The sequence below is a fragment of the Cotesia glomerata genome, linkage group LG3 (assembly GCF_020080835.1).
Source record: "Cotesia glomerata isolate CgM1 linkage group LG3, MPM_Cglom_v2.3, whole genome shotgun sequence".
In the NCBI taxonomy this organism is placed as follows: Eukaryota; Metazoa; Arthropoda; class Insecta; order Hymenoptera; family Braconidae; genus Cotesia; species Cotesia glomerata.
Window position 1 is genome coordinate 17791201 of NC_058160.1, and position 18816 is coordinate 17810016.

The 18816-nt window shown below is 32.2% G+C and overlaps 2 protein-coding genes across 2 annotated transcripts; one reads left to right on the forward strand and one right to left on the reverse strand.

Moving 5' to 3' along the window:
- Positions 1-10223: 10223 nt before the first annotated feature.
- On the forward strand, positions 10224-12426 carry LOC123262020 (transmembrane protein 115). Its single transcript, XM_044723993.1, has 4 exons — positions 10224-11006; positions 11089-11344; positions 11426-11602; positions 11675-12426. The coding sequence occupies exons 1-4, from the start codon at positions 10556-10558 to the stop codon at positions 11877-11879; spliced, it is 1089 nt and encodes a 362-aa protein (XP_044579928.1). The 5' UTR covers positions 10224-10555; the 3' UTR covers positions 11880-12426.
- Positions 12427-15381: 2955 nt separating this feature from the next.
- On the reverse strand, positions 15382-17689 carry LOC123262018 (E3 ubiquitin-protein ligase Hakai). The gene is made up of 4 exons (XM_044723992.1): positions 17003-17689; positions 16584-16913; positions 16321-16509; positions 15382-16236 (listed from the first exon to the last, which is right to left on the reverse strand). The coding sequence occupies exons 1-4, from the start codon at positions 17102-17104 to the stop codon at positions 15577-15579; spliced, it is 1281 nt and encodes a 426-aa protein (XP_044579927.1). The 5' UTR covers positions 17105-17689; the 3' UTR covers positions 15382-15576.
- Between the last annotated feature and the right edge of the window lie 1127 nt (positions 17690-18816).

Below are 18816 nucleotides of genomic sequence, written 5' to 3' on the forward strand. Positions count from 1 at the left end.
AAAATAAATTTGTTATAAAGAGACCAAAAAATCATTTATAAGATATTTTTTAACGTTTATATTTATATATTAGTGCATTTCAAGTGAGAGTTAAGTATTGAATTAAGTGGTAAAAAAAAAGTTTCACAGTCTCAGTGTTAACAGGAATTGAAGTAATTTAATATAAAAATAATAAAAATATAGCATGTGATATTTTTTTTGTAACTTTATTGGAAGGAAAATATTTGAAATTTTTATTAGTGTTATCTCTTGACCCGCGGATATCTTTGAAGCCGTTAATCTTTGAGTGAACTTTGGTCTTCAGACGTTTTTTGTGTAGAGCGTAAAAATTTCCTACAAATATCATTTTTCAGATTGAACAGCCATGTTACGATGAAAACCAAGTTCTCTAAAGTAATAAAAATTAAAAATTAAAAAAAAATTCTTTTCCTGTGTTGATTTAAATGGAAAATGAAAAGAAATGGATGCACAGGCAAATCTTAGACTATTGATAGTAAGGAAAACACATGGCGCCGCAAAAATTTTTAGTTTTTGGTAGGTATACTCATCAATTTTTAGACACCAAAAGAAAAAAAATTCGTGCTTTTTGAAACACACTTAATATATATATGTTAGAGATATATATATATATATATATATATGTATATATATATATATATATATATATATATATATATTCTCTGTAAGGATGTTTTTCGCTGTCCCAGGCATTTTTTTATTGGAAAAATTGTTATTTTGTTACTAAAAAAAATTTGTCACGAAAGTAAATAAACATTTCTATTTGGAGCATTGAAAACTAAAATGAAATAATTTATGGTTTTTTTGCTATAAATTCGTAAACCACCGAAATAACAATCCCCTGGGCTGTCCCATTCCCAAAATTGAAACTTTAAGATTAAATTTTAAGTTATTCGTCTATAATTTATCATTTTGTCCGTAATGTTTATAAACTTAATTAGTTAACTTACAATCTTCTTCAATAAAAAGTACCGAAAATGAATTTGTTTCATTAAATTCATTAAATCAAAGTGTTAGTCCCAGGCATTTTAAGAACAGTCCCCTGCCAGAAGTTCAAAGCTTAAAAAAAAAAATCCAGCTTACTATTTTATGTTCTATAAGGTTTATAAGGACATTGTGTCAAAGCACCATTTGTGCTGGAAATATGTGTCTGGGCCACTTCAAAATTCAGTCCCCTGGCAGCTATTTTTATTTATAATTTATCTATAAAATTGGATCCATAAGTCTTAATATTATTCTAATTAATGTAAACATTCATTGAAAACTTCAAAAGTTGAATGCATTGAAATAGTTTGCTTGATTTTTCTCAATTTGATAAAAAAAAAACAGTCCCCTGGCAAACAGTCCCCTGTTATGTTATATGGCAAAAGATACACAAATATTGAAAAAGCAAAAATTAATTCGGTTATTGATTTATTATGATTAAGCTGATAGTTTTGTAGCTCTTGTTAATTTTTTTTCTATTAAAATCAAAAATAATTTGGTCGGACAATTTTGTACAGATTTAAGACGACCTTACATAGAATCACCCATATATATATACGTGTGTGTGTATGTAACGGAATCATATAAAATATACAAGAAACTATCGACCTTAATTAATAGAACCGGACTGATTTCCAAAATTAATTTGGATTATATCAACAAAATATTGAAAAGAAATTGATGATAATAATTGAAGAAGGTACATAAGTTATTCCCCAGGCCACAATATTTAGCTGAATTAGTTTTAGAGAGTGTCTTAATCTTGTTAAAATGTTTGCTAACAGGGTACCCGCTTGGATGTATATGTGGGTGTGTATATGTGTACATACAAATTTATTTGTATTTATGCAACATCTTGTTCTGTTTATATTTATACAGCTTCATAAAATATCGAAGTGTATATTTTGCTACTATGAAACCTTGAACGAAACATTTAGCAATATCCTACCTAGTTTATACATTTAAAAGAAACTATATTCAACATGACGTATGTATATTTTTCATATCAGAGATTTCATGCTAAATGCTGTCATACTGTCAACATAAATCGACTGTACGTAAAACATCTATTTCCCTTTCATTTTAAATCATTTGTATCGGCGTCAAATTTGCTAGGTACAAAAACATTTATTCGGTGAAAAAATGACTGATGATTTGAATGATTTAAGTTGTCAATAATGTCTGTTACGTTTATGAAAGAGCATTTGTAAAGAATCTCATTCTAAATAGACAGCATAATGTAGGCGTTCCCTTTAAATTGAAGAACTCTGAGCATTTAATCATATCAGGGGATTGAGACTGAACAAACGTATTCTACATTTTTTCACTTTTTTTCAATGAATCTTTTTTAATTCAAAAATTACCCATCATTCTTTAATTCTACTAAAATTTTTTCCTCACGTTTAATTTTACTACACTTATAGTGTTCGATGATTTATAGATTCATTAAATACGCAATATTTCGACATGAATACTAGTGAAAGAAAAAAAAACAGGTGCAAATCACATGAAAATATTCTATGAATAACTTATAAGTGTTCGTTGTTTTTTCGTCTGGTTACGCCATTTATCCATATACATCATAGTAAATTTCTATATAGTTCAGTGCTAACCAACGCCTTTAACGAAACAAGTAAACCTATCAGGATAGAAAATCACACGGCGTAAAAGCATAGTAGTAGGTTCTCTCGGTAGAATTCCGGCAGTGTTAGATGAACACAGTCCATACCAGGGTGTGAACTATACACCAAGCGAAGTAGAGATGAGAGAAATAGAGAGGATGAGAGAAGAAAGAGCTTAAGCGGAAAAGAGGAATGGCACGCGCGTACACTACTGCGGCTGTTATTATGATGAGAAAAGAGAAAGACAATGAAAGTGAGAATAAGTTTACGTGCAAACACTCACACTACTCGACCCCACAAAGTTGAGAGGTGTGTCTCAACGCCTGGCTACGACATGACCAATTAGTCAGTGACGCTTAAAAACAGCATGGTGCTCGCTTCCCTGGCTTTATAATCCTATTTTTTTTTATTACCAGAGTATTTTTTTATTTTTCTAGATACACATAAGTACTTTTAAATACTCAAATTGAATCTCTACCTTAAATATATTTTTTTTTAATTTATAATTAAAAAAAAACGAAAACAGGGTAACAAAAGCATTTTTGTATGGTCTAGAAATGGGATAACGTCGCGCGAAGAATATAAAAAACTCGTTGTGTAGCAGCTGCTATTGACATCTCAATACGTAGATTCACTTAAAAAAAGAGTCCAGTGATCACAAGAGTATGATCTGCTTTATTATATCATATTTATGTATGCGTATGTTTCAATGGAAAAATTGTGAAAAAACGGTTGACTTTGCTAACTATATCTCACCGAAATTTTTCTCTATTTTCGAACTTGAATCAGTTAAAATATACTTTTCAGTGTGTTTAATTTTCAAGCTCACATTAGCAGAGATGCGTAGGTAAATTTTTAAATAAATTTTTGCGTTTATTTTCATTTCTATATCGTTTTAAAACTTTAAGTTATAAAAGAATAACAATTACTTTATTTTAATCTTATATCTCGTTGATTCCTCTTCAACAAGTCATTCGCCTTGAACGGAGATCACGGCGTTCTACGTGATTTTTCAAGTTAGTAAATAATATGTAGTTCCATAGATGGTAGATTTTATAGAAAACTAACTATTGTATTTATCCTTATGACGCAACTTTTGAAAAATTTTGCGATTTTCTGACTCAGATTGTTGAAGTGGTTCAGTTAATACATCTCAAGCGTCACAAAAAAAAAAAAATTTGGAAAACGGATCACCCTAAAGGACATCCCTGCAACTTCCCGCTAATTCCATACTTAAGCGCTCAAAATTGCACTTATTACATTTTTGAGCTCTCCGAGCTCAAAAATATAATTTTCGTGTCATTTTGAGCTCAAAAGTCTGATAGAGGCTTAGTAAAAGATTATTTTTTGAATTTTCAAACCACACACTGAAAAAAAAGTTCTCTAATCAGCAGCATCTACAGTATAGTGACTAGATAGTGTGTGTGTGTGTGTGTGTGTGTGTGTGTGTGTGTGTGTGTGTGTGTGTGTGTGTGTGTGTGTGTGTGTGTGTGTGTGTGTGTGTGTGTGTGTGTGTGTGTGTGTGTGTGTGTGTGCGGCCATATGTAAACTTCTTATAACTTTTGCACGGCTTGACCGATTTTATATCGCGGTTGGCGTCATTCGAAAGGGCTTGGTGAAACTTAGATTTTGAATACAATTTGGACTGATTCGGACCGGTAGATTTTGAGAAATCTCAAAAAAACTAAGAAAAAAAATTTTTTCAAATGTGGTTTTTTTGGAATAACTTTCAAACGGTTTTATCAATCGATTCCAAAAACTAATCAACTTTTGACATTAAAAAACGACGTCGATCGCCGCCAGCTTGGTCGAAATCGGTTGATTCGTTCGTGAGTTATCGTTGTCGAAAGAAAACGGAAAAAAGTGTTTTTTCGGAATTACTTCGAAATTCCTAGTTCGATCAACTTAAACTTAAAGATTATTTATGAGGCTTCAAAAACTGCGTCGAATGCCGTCAACTGCGGGAAAATCGGTTCATTCACTGATAGAAGGATTTCTTAGTATTTAAAAAGATTTCTTTGTATTTAAGAAATCATTTCTTAGTATTTAAGAAATCATTTCTTAGTATTTAAGAAATATTTCTTAAATACTAAGAAATATAAATACTAAAAAATATTTTTTAAATGCTAAAAAATGATGTTTAAGAAATGATTTCTTAAATACAATGAAATCTTATTAAATGCTAAGAAATCCTTCTATCAGTGTTCATTCAACAGTTATTGCGGTTTGAAAATTCAAAAAATAGTGTTTTATTAAACGTCTACCAGATTTTTTAGCTCGGAAAGCTCAAAATAACACATAAATTATATTTGTGAACTCGAAGAGCTCAAAAACGTAATAAGTGCAATTTTGAGCGCTTAAGTATATGGAATTAGAGGGAAGTTACAGGGATGTCAGGGATTACAGTTAACCGTTTTCCTAATTTTTTTTTTCAAAAATATACCCTTTCTTTTTTCTAGTTATGTAGTTGTTCCAGCCGTTTTTATGAAACCAGGACTGTTTGAATAGTACGTTTTTTATACGTCAAGTTCATATTTCCTGAAGAGCTATAATGCACTTATTTCAATTAATTGTCCATTTTCTTGGCTGCCTTGCCACCTCTTGGTATTTTTTAAAACTTATTTTTCTATGTATTATTTTTTGACTCTGATAAAGTCGATAATAACGAAATCTTATGCATGAGATAACATGAAAATATATGTATCAACGGGCATCTATAAATCTGCCGAATTATAAAAATTCCGACAGAAGTTTTATTATTTGTCGGTAATGATAAAACAGTTTCATAAAATTCTAAGAGATGGCGCCACGTGTCCTAAAATTAAAAAAAATTGGATTTTAAGCTATGTGATGAGGACTGAGCATCAGGCTGAAAAACATGTACTGATTCCGACCTGGTCTGATGCACCAGGTGCATGACATTGAATTCTACAGGAATATTACATGAAATTATACAGCTATGGATTAGATCAGTCTAACCTTATAGTTGTGGACAAGGCCCATCAATATTTATCTAAGATTATATGGGCATTTATAATCAGTGCTCGTTATTCCGAAAAAAAACGGGGCATGACTAAATTAAATAATCGGATGGTCGAGAATATATTTCTCGTGCAAATTGGTAATAAATTTTTTTGCCCATGAGCGAAGAAATAGTCGAGGCCCACTAGTGCTCTTCCGCGGTGGAATAAGCACTACTTGGGTTAGTCCGTTTTTTAAAAAAAACGGGTCATGACTAGATTAAATAATCGAATGGTCGGGAAGTAGTAGGCCTTGACTATGCCTGTGTATGTGGGCGAGAACATATCACCGCTCCGAACGGGCAATATCTTTTCGACCATCCGATTATTTAATTTAGCCGTGGCCCGTTTTTTTTTAAAACGGGCAAACACAAATAGTGCTTATTCCACCGCGGAATAGCACTAGTCGACCTTAACTATTTTTTCGCTTGTGGACGAAAATAATATATAAACAGTCTGGAAGGGAAGTATCTTCCCGACCGTCCGATTATTTAATTAATTCATGACCCGTTTTTCTAAAAAAAACGGGCAAACATCAATAGTGCTTACTCCACCTCGAAAAGGTAGTAGTAGTAGGTCTCGGCTATGCATGTGTGAGGGAGAGAAAAATATATGACCAGTCCAGATGGAAAATATTTTCTCGACCATCCGATTATTTAATTTAGTAATGACCCGTTTTTTTGAAAAAACGGGAAAATATAAGTCGTGCTTATTTCACCTTCAAACGGAAGTAGTGGGCTTTGGCTATGGCTGAGTATGTGGGCGAGAAGAATATATCACCGCTTGGAACGGGCAATATCGTCCCGACCATCCGATTATTTAATTTAGCTATGGCCCGTTTTTTTGAAAAAACGGGCAAACATAAGTAGTGCTTATTCCAACCCGCAAAGAAAGTAGTGAACTTTGACTATGCATGTGTATGTGGGAGAGAAGAATATATCAGCGCTCCGGACGGCAAATACCTTCCCTACCGTCCGATTATTTAATTTAGTGATGACCCGTTTTCTTGAAAAAACGGGCAAATATAAGTCGTGCTTATTCCACCTCAAAAAGGAAGTAGTGGGCCTCTACTATGCCTGTGTATGTGGGCAAGAATATATCAACGCTCCGAACGGGAAACATCTACCCGACCTTCCGATTATTTGATTTACTTATGGCCCGTTCATTTAAAAAAAAAAACGGGCAAACGTAAGTAGTGCTTATTTCACCTTCAAACGGAAGTAGTGGGCTTTGGCTATGTCTGAGTATGTGGGCGAGAAGAATATATCACCGCTTCGAACGGGCAATATCTTCTCGACCATCCGATTATTTAATTTAGCCATGGCCCGTTTTTTTGAAAAAACGTGCAAACACAAGTAGTGCTTATTCCACCGTGGAATAGCACTAGTCGATAATAACTATTTTTTCGCTTGTTGACGAAAATAATATATAAACAGTCTGGACGGAAAGTATCTTCCCGACCGTCCGATTATTTAATTAATTCATGACCCGTTTTTCTAAAAAAAACGGGCAAACATCAATAGTGCTTATTCCACCTCGAAAACGTAGTAGTAGTAGGTCTCGGCTATGCATGTGTGAGGGAGAGAAGAATATATGACCAGTCCGGACGAGAAATATCTTCCCGACCATCCGATTATTTAATTTAGTAATGACCCGTTTTTTTGAAAAAACAGGAAAATATAAGTCGTGCTTATTTCACCTTCAAACGGAAGTAGTGGGCTTTGGCTATGGCTGAGTATGTGGGCGAGAAGAATATATCACCGCTTCGAACGGGCAATATCTTCTCGACCATCCGATTATTTAATTTAGCCATGGCCCGTTTTTTTGAAAAAACGTGCAAACACAAGTAATGCTTATTCCACCGTGGAATAGCACTAGTCGATAATAACTATTTTTTCACTTGTTGACGAAAATAATATATAAACAGTCCGGACGGGAAGTATCTTCCCGACCGTCCGAATATTTAATTGTCATGACCCGTTTTTTTGAAAAAACGGGCAAATATAAGTCGTGCTTATTTCACCTTCAATTGGAAGTAGTGGGCTTTGGCTATGTCTGAGTATGTGGGCGAGAAGAATATATCACCGCTTTGAACGGGCAATATCTTTTCGACCATCCGATTATTTAATTTAGCTATGGCCCGTTTTTTTGAAAAAACGGGCAAACATAAGTAGTGCTTATTCCACCGCGGAATAGCACTAGTCGACCTTCACTATTTTTTCGCTTGTGGACGAAAATAATATATAAACAGTCTGGACGGGAAGTATCTTCCCAACCCGGAAAGAAAGTAGTGAACCTTGACTATGCATGTGTATGTGGGAGAGAAGAATATATCAGCGCTCCGGACGGAAAATATCTTTCCTACCGACCGATTATTTAATTTAGTCATGACCCGTTTTTTTGAAAAAACGGGCAAATATAAGTCGTGCTTATTCCACCTTAAAAAGGAAGTAGTGGGCCTCTACTATGCCTGTGTATGTGGGCAAGAATATATCAACGCTCCGAACGGGCAATATCTTCCCGACCTTCTGATTATTTAATTTATTTATGGCCCGTTTATTTAAAAAAAAAAAAAACGGGCAAACGTAGGTAGTGCTTATTTCACCTTCAAACGGAAGTAGTGGGCTTTGGCTATGTCTGAGTATGTGGGCGAGAAGAATATATCACCGCTTCGAACGGGCAATATCTTCTCGACCATCCGATTATTTAATTTAGCCATGGCCCGTTTTTTTGAAAAAACGTGCAAACACAAGTAGTGCTTATTCCACCGTGGAATAGCACTAGTCGATCTTAACTATTTTTTCGCTTGTGGACGAAAATAATATATAAACAGTCCGGACGGGAAGTATCTTCCCGACCGTCCGATTATTTAATTGTCATGACCCGTTTTTCTAAAAAAACGGGCAAACATAAGTAGTGCTTATCCCACCTCGGAAAGGCAGTAGTGGCCCTCGGTTATGCATGTGTGAGTGGGAGAGAAGAATATATGACCAGTCCGGACGAGAAATATCTTCCCGACCGTCTGATTATTTAATTTAGGCATGGTACGTTTTTTGGAAAAACGGGCAAACACAAGTAATGTTTATTCCACCGCGGAATAGCACTAGTCCACCTAAACTATTTCTCCGCTTGTGGACGAAAATAATATATGACCGCTCCGGATGGGCAATATCTTCCCGACCATTCGATTATTTAATCTAGTCATGACCCGTTTTTTTTAAAAAACGGACTAACCCAAGTAGTGCTTATTCCACCGCGGAAGAGCACTAGTGGGCCTCGACTATTTCTTCGCTCATGGGCAAAAAAATTTATTACCAATTTGCACGAGAAATATATTCTCGACCATCCGATTATTTAATTTAGTCATGCCCCGTTTTTTTTCGGAATAACGAGCACTGATTATAAATGCCCATATAATCTTAGATAAATATTGATGGGCCTTGTCCACAACTATAAGGTTAGACTGATCTAATCCATAGCTGTATAATTTCATGTAATATTCCTGTAGAATTCAATGTCATGCACCTGGTGCATCAGACCAGGTCGGAATCAGTACATGTTTTTCAGCCTGATGCTCAGTCCTCATCACATAGCTTAAAATCCAATTTTTTTTAATTTTAGGACACGTGGCGCCATCTCTTAGAATTTTATGAAACTGTTTTATCATTACCGACAAATAATAAAACTTCTGTCGGAATTTTTATACCCTGATAGCCACAGTTTCAGACCAACCAAGTTGGTGTCAGATAGTTGCCACCAACTTAGCGACAACTTGCGGTCAACTTCCGAATTTGTAACTGTTGGCGCCAAGTTGGCTACAAGTTTCTGAGAAAAAAGAGACCTATCTACTGCCGCAATATGTCGCCAAATTTCTTGAGAAACTTATCGTCAACTTGGTGTGAAAAAGTTTCAGAGCAACTTTTGCCGACAACTTGGTGACAATTTGGTGAACAAGTTGACACCAACCGAGTTACTTTCCAAGAGTTGCCGCCAAGTTGGTGACAAGTTGCGGCAGTAGATTGACAGAAAGTTGCGGCCAACTTGGCTATCAGGGTAATTCGGCAGATTTATAGATGCCCGTATCAACAGACTCGATAGAGTCTGGCGCCAAGTTCCGTTCTCAAGCCAGGCTACCGAGTGTGTGTATATACCGTAAGCAGAACGGTTTTTTGAGGTTACAAATTTTTTTTCAAACTTATTTTGTTTTTTTTTTATTTTAATTAAAAAAAATTTTGTTGTAGATTTAAAAATTAAAAGAAACAATTTTGGAACGTACTTGGTGTGCGTCATTGTGTACTTCAATTTTTTTTTTAAATCCTAGTAATCTTAGATAGATTTTAGGAATTTCATAAAAAGTGAAATATTTTGTAATCACACACACTAAATACGTTCCAAAATTGTTTCTTTTAATTTTTAAATTTACAACAAAATTTTTTTTAATTTCCGAAAATCATATACAATCATATCGGTTACTTGGATTTTTTAATTTTTTATTTTATATCTTTTTGTAAAAAAATAAAATTTTTTTTTCTTAATAGTCTTATGAACGTGGACTTGGCGCGATACATACTACTTACATGTATACTCTCTTGCATTGTAATAAACATATGAACAATTAGAGACTAATGAAACATATACATAAATACCTATGTACACATTTCTCGGTCTGTCCACACTTTGAATCTATACTTTGCGCGAACGTTACTGCTTCTGATTTTCTACGTTGGCAATATTGAGTCAACTAACTAGCGTTCGTAATCTGGGAATGAATATCGCCAACATGATCAAAAGATGGATTTTAATTCTGAAAAATGTGTTTTAGATAAGTGTCATATTTAATTTAAAAATAATATCCAATGAAATTCTAAAACGGTGACAATAGTAAAATAAAAAATAAAAAAAAAAAAGAAAATGTCAACCATGAAAGGTGTAAGAAGAAATATACCTTATCTCCAACAGCAATTTGCTGCACTTCTTGGTAACACAAGTACTAGTGTCAAGTTTATATGTATTGTGATGATATTATCGTATTGTCTCTCTTTTATGGAGCAGGCAATCATCACTTTAAGTGTAACACCAGGTTACTTATTGCCTCCATCATTTTGGATATGGACGGCGTTTACTTTTTGTTTTCTGGAAATACATTTCTGGGAAGTGTGTGTAGACATTATAACAGTTGGACTTTGTGGCAAACTCATTGAACCCCTATGGGGTGCGATGGAAATGATGACCTTTTTTGCAGTTGTCAATGTTGGTGTTGGAATATTATCAGCATTATATTATTTATTTCTCTATATGTGTACTAGTGATACGGACTTTTTATTTGATATCCATATTCATGGATTAACAGGTTATATAGCAGGTAAATTTTAATTTCACTAATTTTACAACTACTATTGTTTAAGCAATATTTTATTAAATATCAATATTTTTATGTATTTTAGGTGTTAGCGTTGCTGTTAAACAAATAATGCCAGATCATATTTTGTTGAAGAGTCCAATTGGTAAAATAATGAATAGAAATATTCCCCTAATGGTGTGGCTAGTTAGTTTGTTATTGTGGATCGTAGGATTATTAGAAGGTACACATCCGACAATGTTTTTAAATGGTCTCATTATATCTTGGATGTATTTGAGATTTTATCAAAGACATACTAATGGATCTAAAGGAGATATGGCTGATAATTTTACTTTTGCAAGGTAATTTTTTTTTTTTTTTAATATTTTTGTATTAAATTGAAAATATAATTTCCAATCCTCTTTAATTAAAATTAATTACAGTTTTTTCCCCAATGTTTTACAACCACCGATTGCCGTAGTCAGTAATACTGTACATAACTTTTTTGTTCGTATTGGAATTTGTAAAAAAATTGTTAGACGATTTGATATGTCCAATGCACCACCAGGTTTAGTTATGAATCTGCCGGGAATCGATCCTCAAGATAGTGAAAGGCGACGGTTTGTATATCTTTATGTATTACAGAAGTAAAATAACATTATGTTATAACATAATAACACAATATTTTACAGGCAAATCGCACTAAAGGCATTAAGTGAGCGTTTAAGCAAAGATCATGCAAGACCGTGGCAGCAAGATAGAAATAAAAAAAATATTCCTCCTCTAGCTACTGTTTCAATATCTATTCCAGAGTCTACTACAACAAAACCTCTGGTATCTCCTCTTATTCCACCATTAAATACTAATATTCACAATCAAAGACTATCAAATACGTGATTAATAGTTATAATCTAGATTTAAAATGGAAATTGATAAATTATCTTATTTTCATACAGAAAATAATTAAATTTTGTTACATTGTTAATTTCGAATCATAAAAGTGAAAAAAAAGCAAGAAATGTTTAGTAATAAATTATTTAAAGTTTAAGGAGCTTAACATCAAGACTGTTTCATGTTATAATCTAAGTTTATATCTCTTTTTAGCATCTTTATCGGATTTATATCGTTCAGTTAAAATTGAAAGAAAAAAATTTTCAAAAAAACGTTGTTTCAAAAATAAATCAACCATCCATATTTTTGTAACACATCCATCATTTATACCACGAGTTATACCTTTGCAGTATACGCCAAGTATACGAGCAGCTACTTAATACACATTTATACTATACCGTATAAACTCATCCAGATATTAAAAAACTGATTTGCTATAACGTCATAGATTCAAAAAGTATATTTTATTTCATATACCAAAAGGTCTAACGTATAGTTTCCAATCTATACTTTGCTGTTGAAAAATCATCAATATAGACATCTTATGAACGTGTACAAAGAACTTTTTTTGAGTATGTTTTACGATTATATGTGCATTTATATTTAAGCTCTAATATTAAGGGATTAGGTGGGTTTCAGAGGTTCAAAAAAAGGGTATTTTTACTAATTTTTTTTTTTTTTTAGTATACACAATCATATATTTTATTTAAACAATTCAGTATATCAAAGATACATATTTAAACGGTATTTTGTGAAATTTTTATTTAAAAATTCCAAAAACTCAGCCATTGAGTATTTCATCTCTCTTGATGTCTCAAAAAAAAAAAATGCTCTTGCCGTGGACATCATAACTCATTATTGATTCATCTAAAATCAAAGAACCAAACATATTTCGTTAGTACATGGATAATTCTCGTTATTGGATGAACGATTTTTTTTTTTATTACAACTAATTTTTTCGAGCAAATACATGGCGAAAATTTGACCAAAAAATGTGTTTTTTTGTTCAGTCTGTCAAAAATTCAAATTTTAATTTTTTTTATTCTCCGTCCAATAACGAGATTTACCCATGTACTAACGAAATATGTTTGGATCTTTGATTTTATTTTAGATGAACCAATAATGAGTTATGTTGTCCACGGTAAGAGCATTTTTTTTGAGATGTCAAGGGAGATGAGGTACCAACGGTTGAATTTCCAGAATATTTAAGTAAAAATTTCACACAATACTGTTTAAATATGTATCTTTGATATGCTAAATTGTTTAAATAAAATATATGATTGTATATACTGAAAAAAAAAAAAAATAGTAAAAATAGCCTTTTTTTAAACCTCTGAAACCTACTTAACCCCTTAAGTCGTTTTGGGGTAATTATTTTTCTTTAGCTTTGAGAATTTAAAGTATTCAATTCTTTCATTTATTTTTAAAGAGACAAAACAATTTTTTATGTACGAAATTTTTTTTATGGAGATATTGATTGTTGACAATAAATATTCAAAAAATTTTCAATAATGCGACGAAAGTTGAAATTTTTTGTTCGAGTATAAATATATAAAATGTATTGAGACTATACTGTTTTTTAATATCGAAATTCGGTGCTTTTGATGAAATAATGCTTCTAAAACAAAAATTGTTTTTTATTTTTTTAATTTAAACATAGTTGACTAAAAACCAAATGTTTGATTTTGCAAAGTATAAACCTTAAAACTTACTGATTATTTCGAAATTTTAAATGAATATTTTTTTTGCTTATAATTATATAAAATTTATTCGAAATATTGAGGGAGTTCAAATATAAATTTTATAAAAAACCAATGCAATCCGAATATTGATTCTGTGGATTAAAATACTTCGAAATTACCATTATTTTATCAAAATTATCTATTATAAATATCTGTAAAAAATGCACTATCGACCCTTTTTGTTTATTCACATTTGAAAAATATACTCATCCATCACAAAAATGATATATTTCTTGAATTAAATCTTTCATTTTTTTTGTCTCATTTTGTACGTGTGTTTATTTTAGATGTACAAGAACTAGATTATTCAAATTTTATAAATATATACTTATGTATATAAATAAAAATTGTTATCCAAAATCCATTTAATATAAATTGAATGCCTATAAAACAAGAAAACATACATTAATTTGTTTCAAAAAATTGATAGGATCTTTACGAGACTAAAAAAAGAATTTACAATGAACTTTATAATTACCTTGAGGATAGACATTGGCTGAAGTTGCGCCAAAGAGAAATATATTTTTTGAGGGGTATTGTATATATTTTGTCAGCTAATAAATAAGTAGTAAATATTTACTTTTAAATACATTAATTTTACGCGAGGTTTTAGTTATTTTCGTTTGAAATATGTTTTTTTTTTTTTTTTTATTACAATTATCTTTGACACAAACATATGTTTTTAACTTTAGAATTTTTTTTTTATTCCTACATTGAATTTACGGTTAAAAAATGTTTAAAAAAAATCGGGAAAACGGTTGACCCTAAAGGCCATCCCTGCAACTTCCCGCTAATTTCATATGTAAGCGCTTAAAATTGCACTTTTATGACATTATTGAGTTCTTCGAGCTCAAAAATAAATTTATATGTTATTTCGAGCTCTCCGAGCTCAAAGAATTAGCTGCTCTAAGCTTTTGAGCTCTTCGAGCTCAAAAGTCTGATTGAAGTTAAATACAACAGTATTTTTTGAATTTTCAAACTGCAATAATTTCTGAATGAATGAATCGATTTTCACGCGGTTGGCAGTATTCCACGCAGTTTTTCAAATTCTATGACATACTTTTAAACACAAACTGATCGAACCGAAAATTTCAGAGAAATTTGAAAAATTCACTTTTTCCGAATTTTTTCGACAACGATAACTCACGAACCAATCAACCGATTTTTACGTTCTGGGTGGCGATCGACGTGGTTTTTGGAGCTCAAATAATTATTTTATTTCATCAAAAACGATCCAAAAAGAAATGTCGAAGTTATGTAAAAAAAACTTTTTTCGAAATTTTTCGTTTTCAATAACTCTTGAACGAATCAAGGGATTTTGACGGGACTAGTGACAATAGACGTGGTTTTTTAAGCATAAGAGCGTCGAAATCGGATGATAACTCGATTTTCGCAAAACGGGGTAAAACCAATAATTTCCCGATTTTTGAAAATTTTCAATTTTCTTAGCGGGAAGTTAACCTTCGGTTACTCGCGCTTCTCTAGTGTCTCACTCGTACTCACACCAACTCTATTAGGTTAAGCAGTGTTGGGGGGCAAATCCCTCTATAACGCGAGTAACGAAGGGCTAAAAATAAAAAATCGAGCTTAATCTATACGGCCCATTCAAAAAATGTCTATTTGAAGATGAGTAAACTATTTATCAATAACTTCGATCTTTGTTTTTCAAACAAACCTACTGGTATGTTTTTCGGTCGTATACTTAAACATCTGCATGTGTTAGAGCTGGGTAAAGGACAAATTTACAGCTAGTAAAAGCGATTTAATTACTTCTTTAATAAAAGATATTTATTTATACTTATTATTGTAAATGAATATCAATTTTCCTAACTACTGCTGCGAAAAAAAAGACTCATTAAAATTTAAACTTAATTTTACAAGTATTTCAAATAAGTATTAACAAGAAATTTCGACGCACTTTTTAAAAAAAAAATATTTTTTAATTCAAGTAAACACTGCATTTATCTATAAAATTGACGATGTTGTGGCCATTGAGACTGCGGTGGAGGAATTTGCTGTTGAGGAGCATACTGAGCATCTTGTATGTAACCGTTGGGAGATGGACGGACAGATGCTGGACCCGAAACTATATACTGTTGTTGTGGTTGTGCAATAGCGTAAGATACTTGCCCAGAATGTTGTGCAGGGTAATAATTTTGCGCCTGTGAAACTGGTGGAGGTACATTATATACCCCATAATTTACTTGTGATGACTGCGGTGGATAATAATGATTTTGTTGAGAATGTAATTCATGTGCCATAATTGTGGTATCTTGAATAGGGACGGTTATGAGATTTGTTCTCATAGGGGGATTACTTGACAAAGGTGTTGAATTTTGAGGATAGCTTTGCATTGGCATAATCTGTTGTGATCTATGCTGTTGCCGATGCTCAAGTGATGATTGATTTATTACGGAATTTACACGCGGATCATTTCCTATTGCAGGCTGTACCATATGAGATGATACTTGCTTAATTCGAACTGTTGGAACTGATGTAGATAACATCTTTCCCGGCTGTGTGTCAATATCAGATTTTGGATGAATATACTGTGATGAATCAACTTGGATTCCTTGAACAGGCTGTGTTGGACCCGATACATGTCGATGATTTATATGAGCCTGAAAATTTTAACAAGTATTTACAATAGAATAGTAATAATAGAAAATGACACTTATACTGCAAAAATAACATATGTAACTTACTTGTAAATCACGCTGACTAAGATAAGTTCTTCGACAACCACCATTACCATACCTGGTACCTCCATGAGTACACATAAATACTGTGCCAAGTCCAGTTTGCTCAACTCGTGAAACTTTTTCCGTACATCGAGGACATACTTTATCTTCTCTTTTACCACAAAATAAACAAAATACGTGTTTACATGGTATCTATTGTCAAATCAACATATGGATATTTAAAAATTTCATCATAAAAAAAAAAGAACAATTATGGAGATAATTACCATTCGCCCATAAATAAGAATTGGTTTAAGGCATTTGTCACAACAGTGGATCATCGGATTGAGAACTTTTTCACCAATCAGGTTGACACGATGATCCCATCGCAAACGCAGCATAGGTTCTGGAGGCCCACGATTAATTGTCGTGAAAGTGGGAGCTTCTAGTTGTGATATATCTGCTTCTAAATCAAACTGGTGCTCTAAAGAGGATGGTTGTGTTTGCAGCTGATCTTGATTAGTTTCAAAATCAGTCTTATCGGTGTATACTTCTTCGGATTCTTTTTGAGTTTGCTCTGTTATTTGGGGAGTGTCTTCTTCATCACTTTCTATTACCTACAATAAATATAAAAATAAAATAATATTAAAACTAATTATTCGAAATAAAGTCCAATTACGAACAATAATAAAAATGAATAATTTACCTTAACAGCTTTTTTAGCTCGACCTCGGATCCGTCCTCGTGCTCGTCCACGAGCTCTTCCACGCGTTCTACCTCTCATTCTTTTACTATTATCTTCATCCATTAATCACTAACAAATTATTATTGCTCTTAAATTTAGTGAACTATCAATTTTCATTGATAATTCCAAAATTGATCAAGTTTTCAAGTTATATTGAAAAACATTAAAATAAAAATACTGTGTAACTAACAATTTTCTTTAGTATACTTTAGAATAACAAATCTTTCAATTTAATTATATATATATATATATGGAGAGAATATGAAATAGTATTATTGTAAAACCAAGTTTAAAAATAATACAAATTTTAGTGACAATTGTTCTATTCGATTATCTGCAATTTGTTTTTATTATTTATTTCACAACTATCTGGGAGCACCAATATTTTGATATGGTTGTACCCATCGAGGATGATTTAGAATTTAAAGTCACTAACTCATGTCTTATCATCCCAGTGAGACTGTGAAATATTTATTCAACCTATTTTTCACAATTAATTAACAATAAACTTCAGTATATATACCCTACCGAATAATTTAAAACCCTTTTTTCTCTCTCTCTTTCTTTCTTTCTTTTTTTCTGAGACAATTTACTTTAACAGGGATAGAAATAATACACATAAAGGTGCAATTTCATGCTGACGCTTGACGCTGGCTTAGAGCGTCAAATGAGGTTAAATGGTATACAATTTCGACTGGAGCGCCATCTTAAATTAACGCAGCGTCAAAAACTAAACATTGTTTAGTTTGTAAAATCCGCGTCAAGCGTTAAGTTGTAACCTCATGATGACGCTTGACGCTAGCTTTGAGCGTCAAACTATAGCTCCACCTAGCTGAAATAAATAAAGACATATCCAGCGTCAAATGCCAGCGTCAAATTAAAAAAATCAGCGGCGAAAAAAATGTATGAATATCGAAAGTCGATATCTCGAGATATACCTAGAAGCTAGTTCTTAACCTAATTTTTATAAAAACACATGGTAATAGTAAAATAACTTATGACAACAATAAATGTTAAACATTAATGAAATAATTACATCAAATTTAAGTGACTTATCGAAATTTCAATGGCAGATGAATATGATTATCAATTGTGGATTTATCAGTGTCAAAAAATAATTCGTCAAGCGCAAATAAAAAAAAAATTCGACGTAAAAGGATCATATGTGCTTTATTATGCAATGAAATAGTTATCCAGAGATCTAAAAAAAAATATACACCAAAGAAATTTTGGATCCATCCTTTATTTAAATTACGACGAGAGCATGGATTTTTCGAAGCCGTCTTCCCAACTCTTTCTTCATACTCTGAAAAAATTGAAAATTATATTCGAATGACAGCTGTACAATTTGAGCAGCTCTTATATCTAGTTGGCCCGAAAATATCAATAATTGATTACTTTTTTCATATAAAAAATAATTTAACCAAATTTTATCCAAACATTTTTCCCACATTTATTGTTTCCATTTTAAATAATGTATTACTTACATCGACGAAATCTTCAAACAGTGCCATTGCATTTGCCTTCTAAAATTAATATTATTCTATATTTATTCAATATTCAAACAGACATTTATTTAACACAGAAATAAATAATTTGGCTTCTTAAACTTTGTCAAAATCGATTATTTTCGAGTTCGATTATATTATTTGTAAATTGACGCTCCACCCTCAGCATAAAAAGCTAATATAAACCGAGTTTAGCTTTTTACGATTTGACGCTACTAAGTTTTTTCCAGGTGGCAGCACGGCCTAAATTAACCACGTGACCCAATT

What these genes read in the sequence shown, in the direction of transcription:
- LOC123262020 (XM_044723993.1), top strand. Translation starts at nt 10,556, where the DNA reads ATGTCAACCATGAAAGGTGTAAGAAGAAATATACCTTATCTCCAACAG. An exon ending in GATAATTTTACTTTTGCAAG is followed by an intron (nt 11,345 to 11,425) that starts GTAATTTTTTTT and finishes AATTAATTACAG; the next exon opens with TTTTTTCCCCAATGTTTTAC. An exon ending in CAAGATAGTGAAAGGCGACG is followed by an intron (nt 11,603 to 11,674) that starts GTTTGTATATCT and finishes AATATTTTACAG; the next exon opens with GCAAATCGCACTAAAGGCAT.
- LOC123262018 (XM_044723992.1), bottom strand. Translation starts at nt 17,104, where the DNA reads ATGGATGAAGATAATAGTAAAAGAATGAGAGGTAGAACGCGTGGAAGA. An exon ending in GAGCTAAAAAAGCTGTTAAG is followed by an intron (nt 16,914 to 17,002) that starts GTAAATTATTCA and finishes TATTTATTGTAG; the next exon opens with GTAATAGAAAGTGATGAAGA. An exon ending in TTAGTCAGCGTGATTTACAA is followed by an intron (nt 16,237 to 16,320) that starts GTAAGTTACATA and finishes TAAAATTTTCAG; the next exon opens with GCTCATATAAATCATCGACA.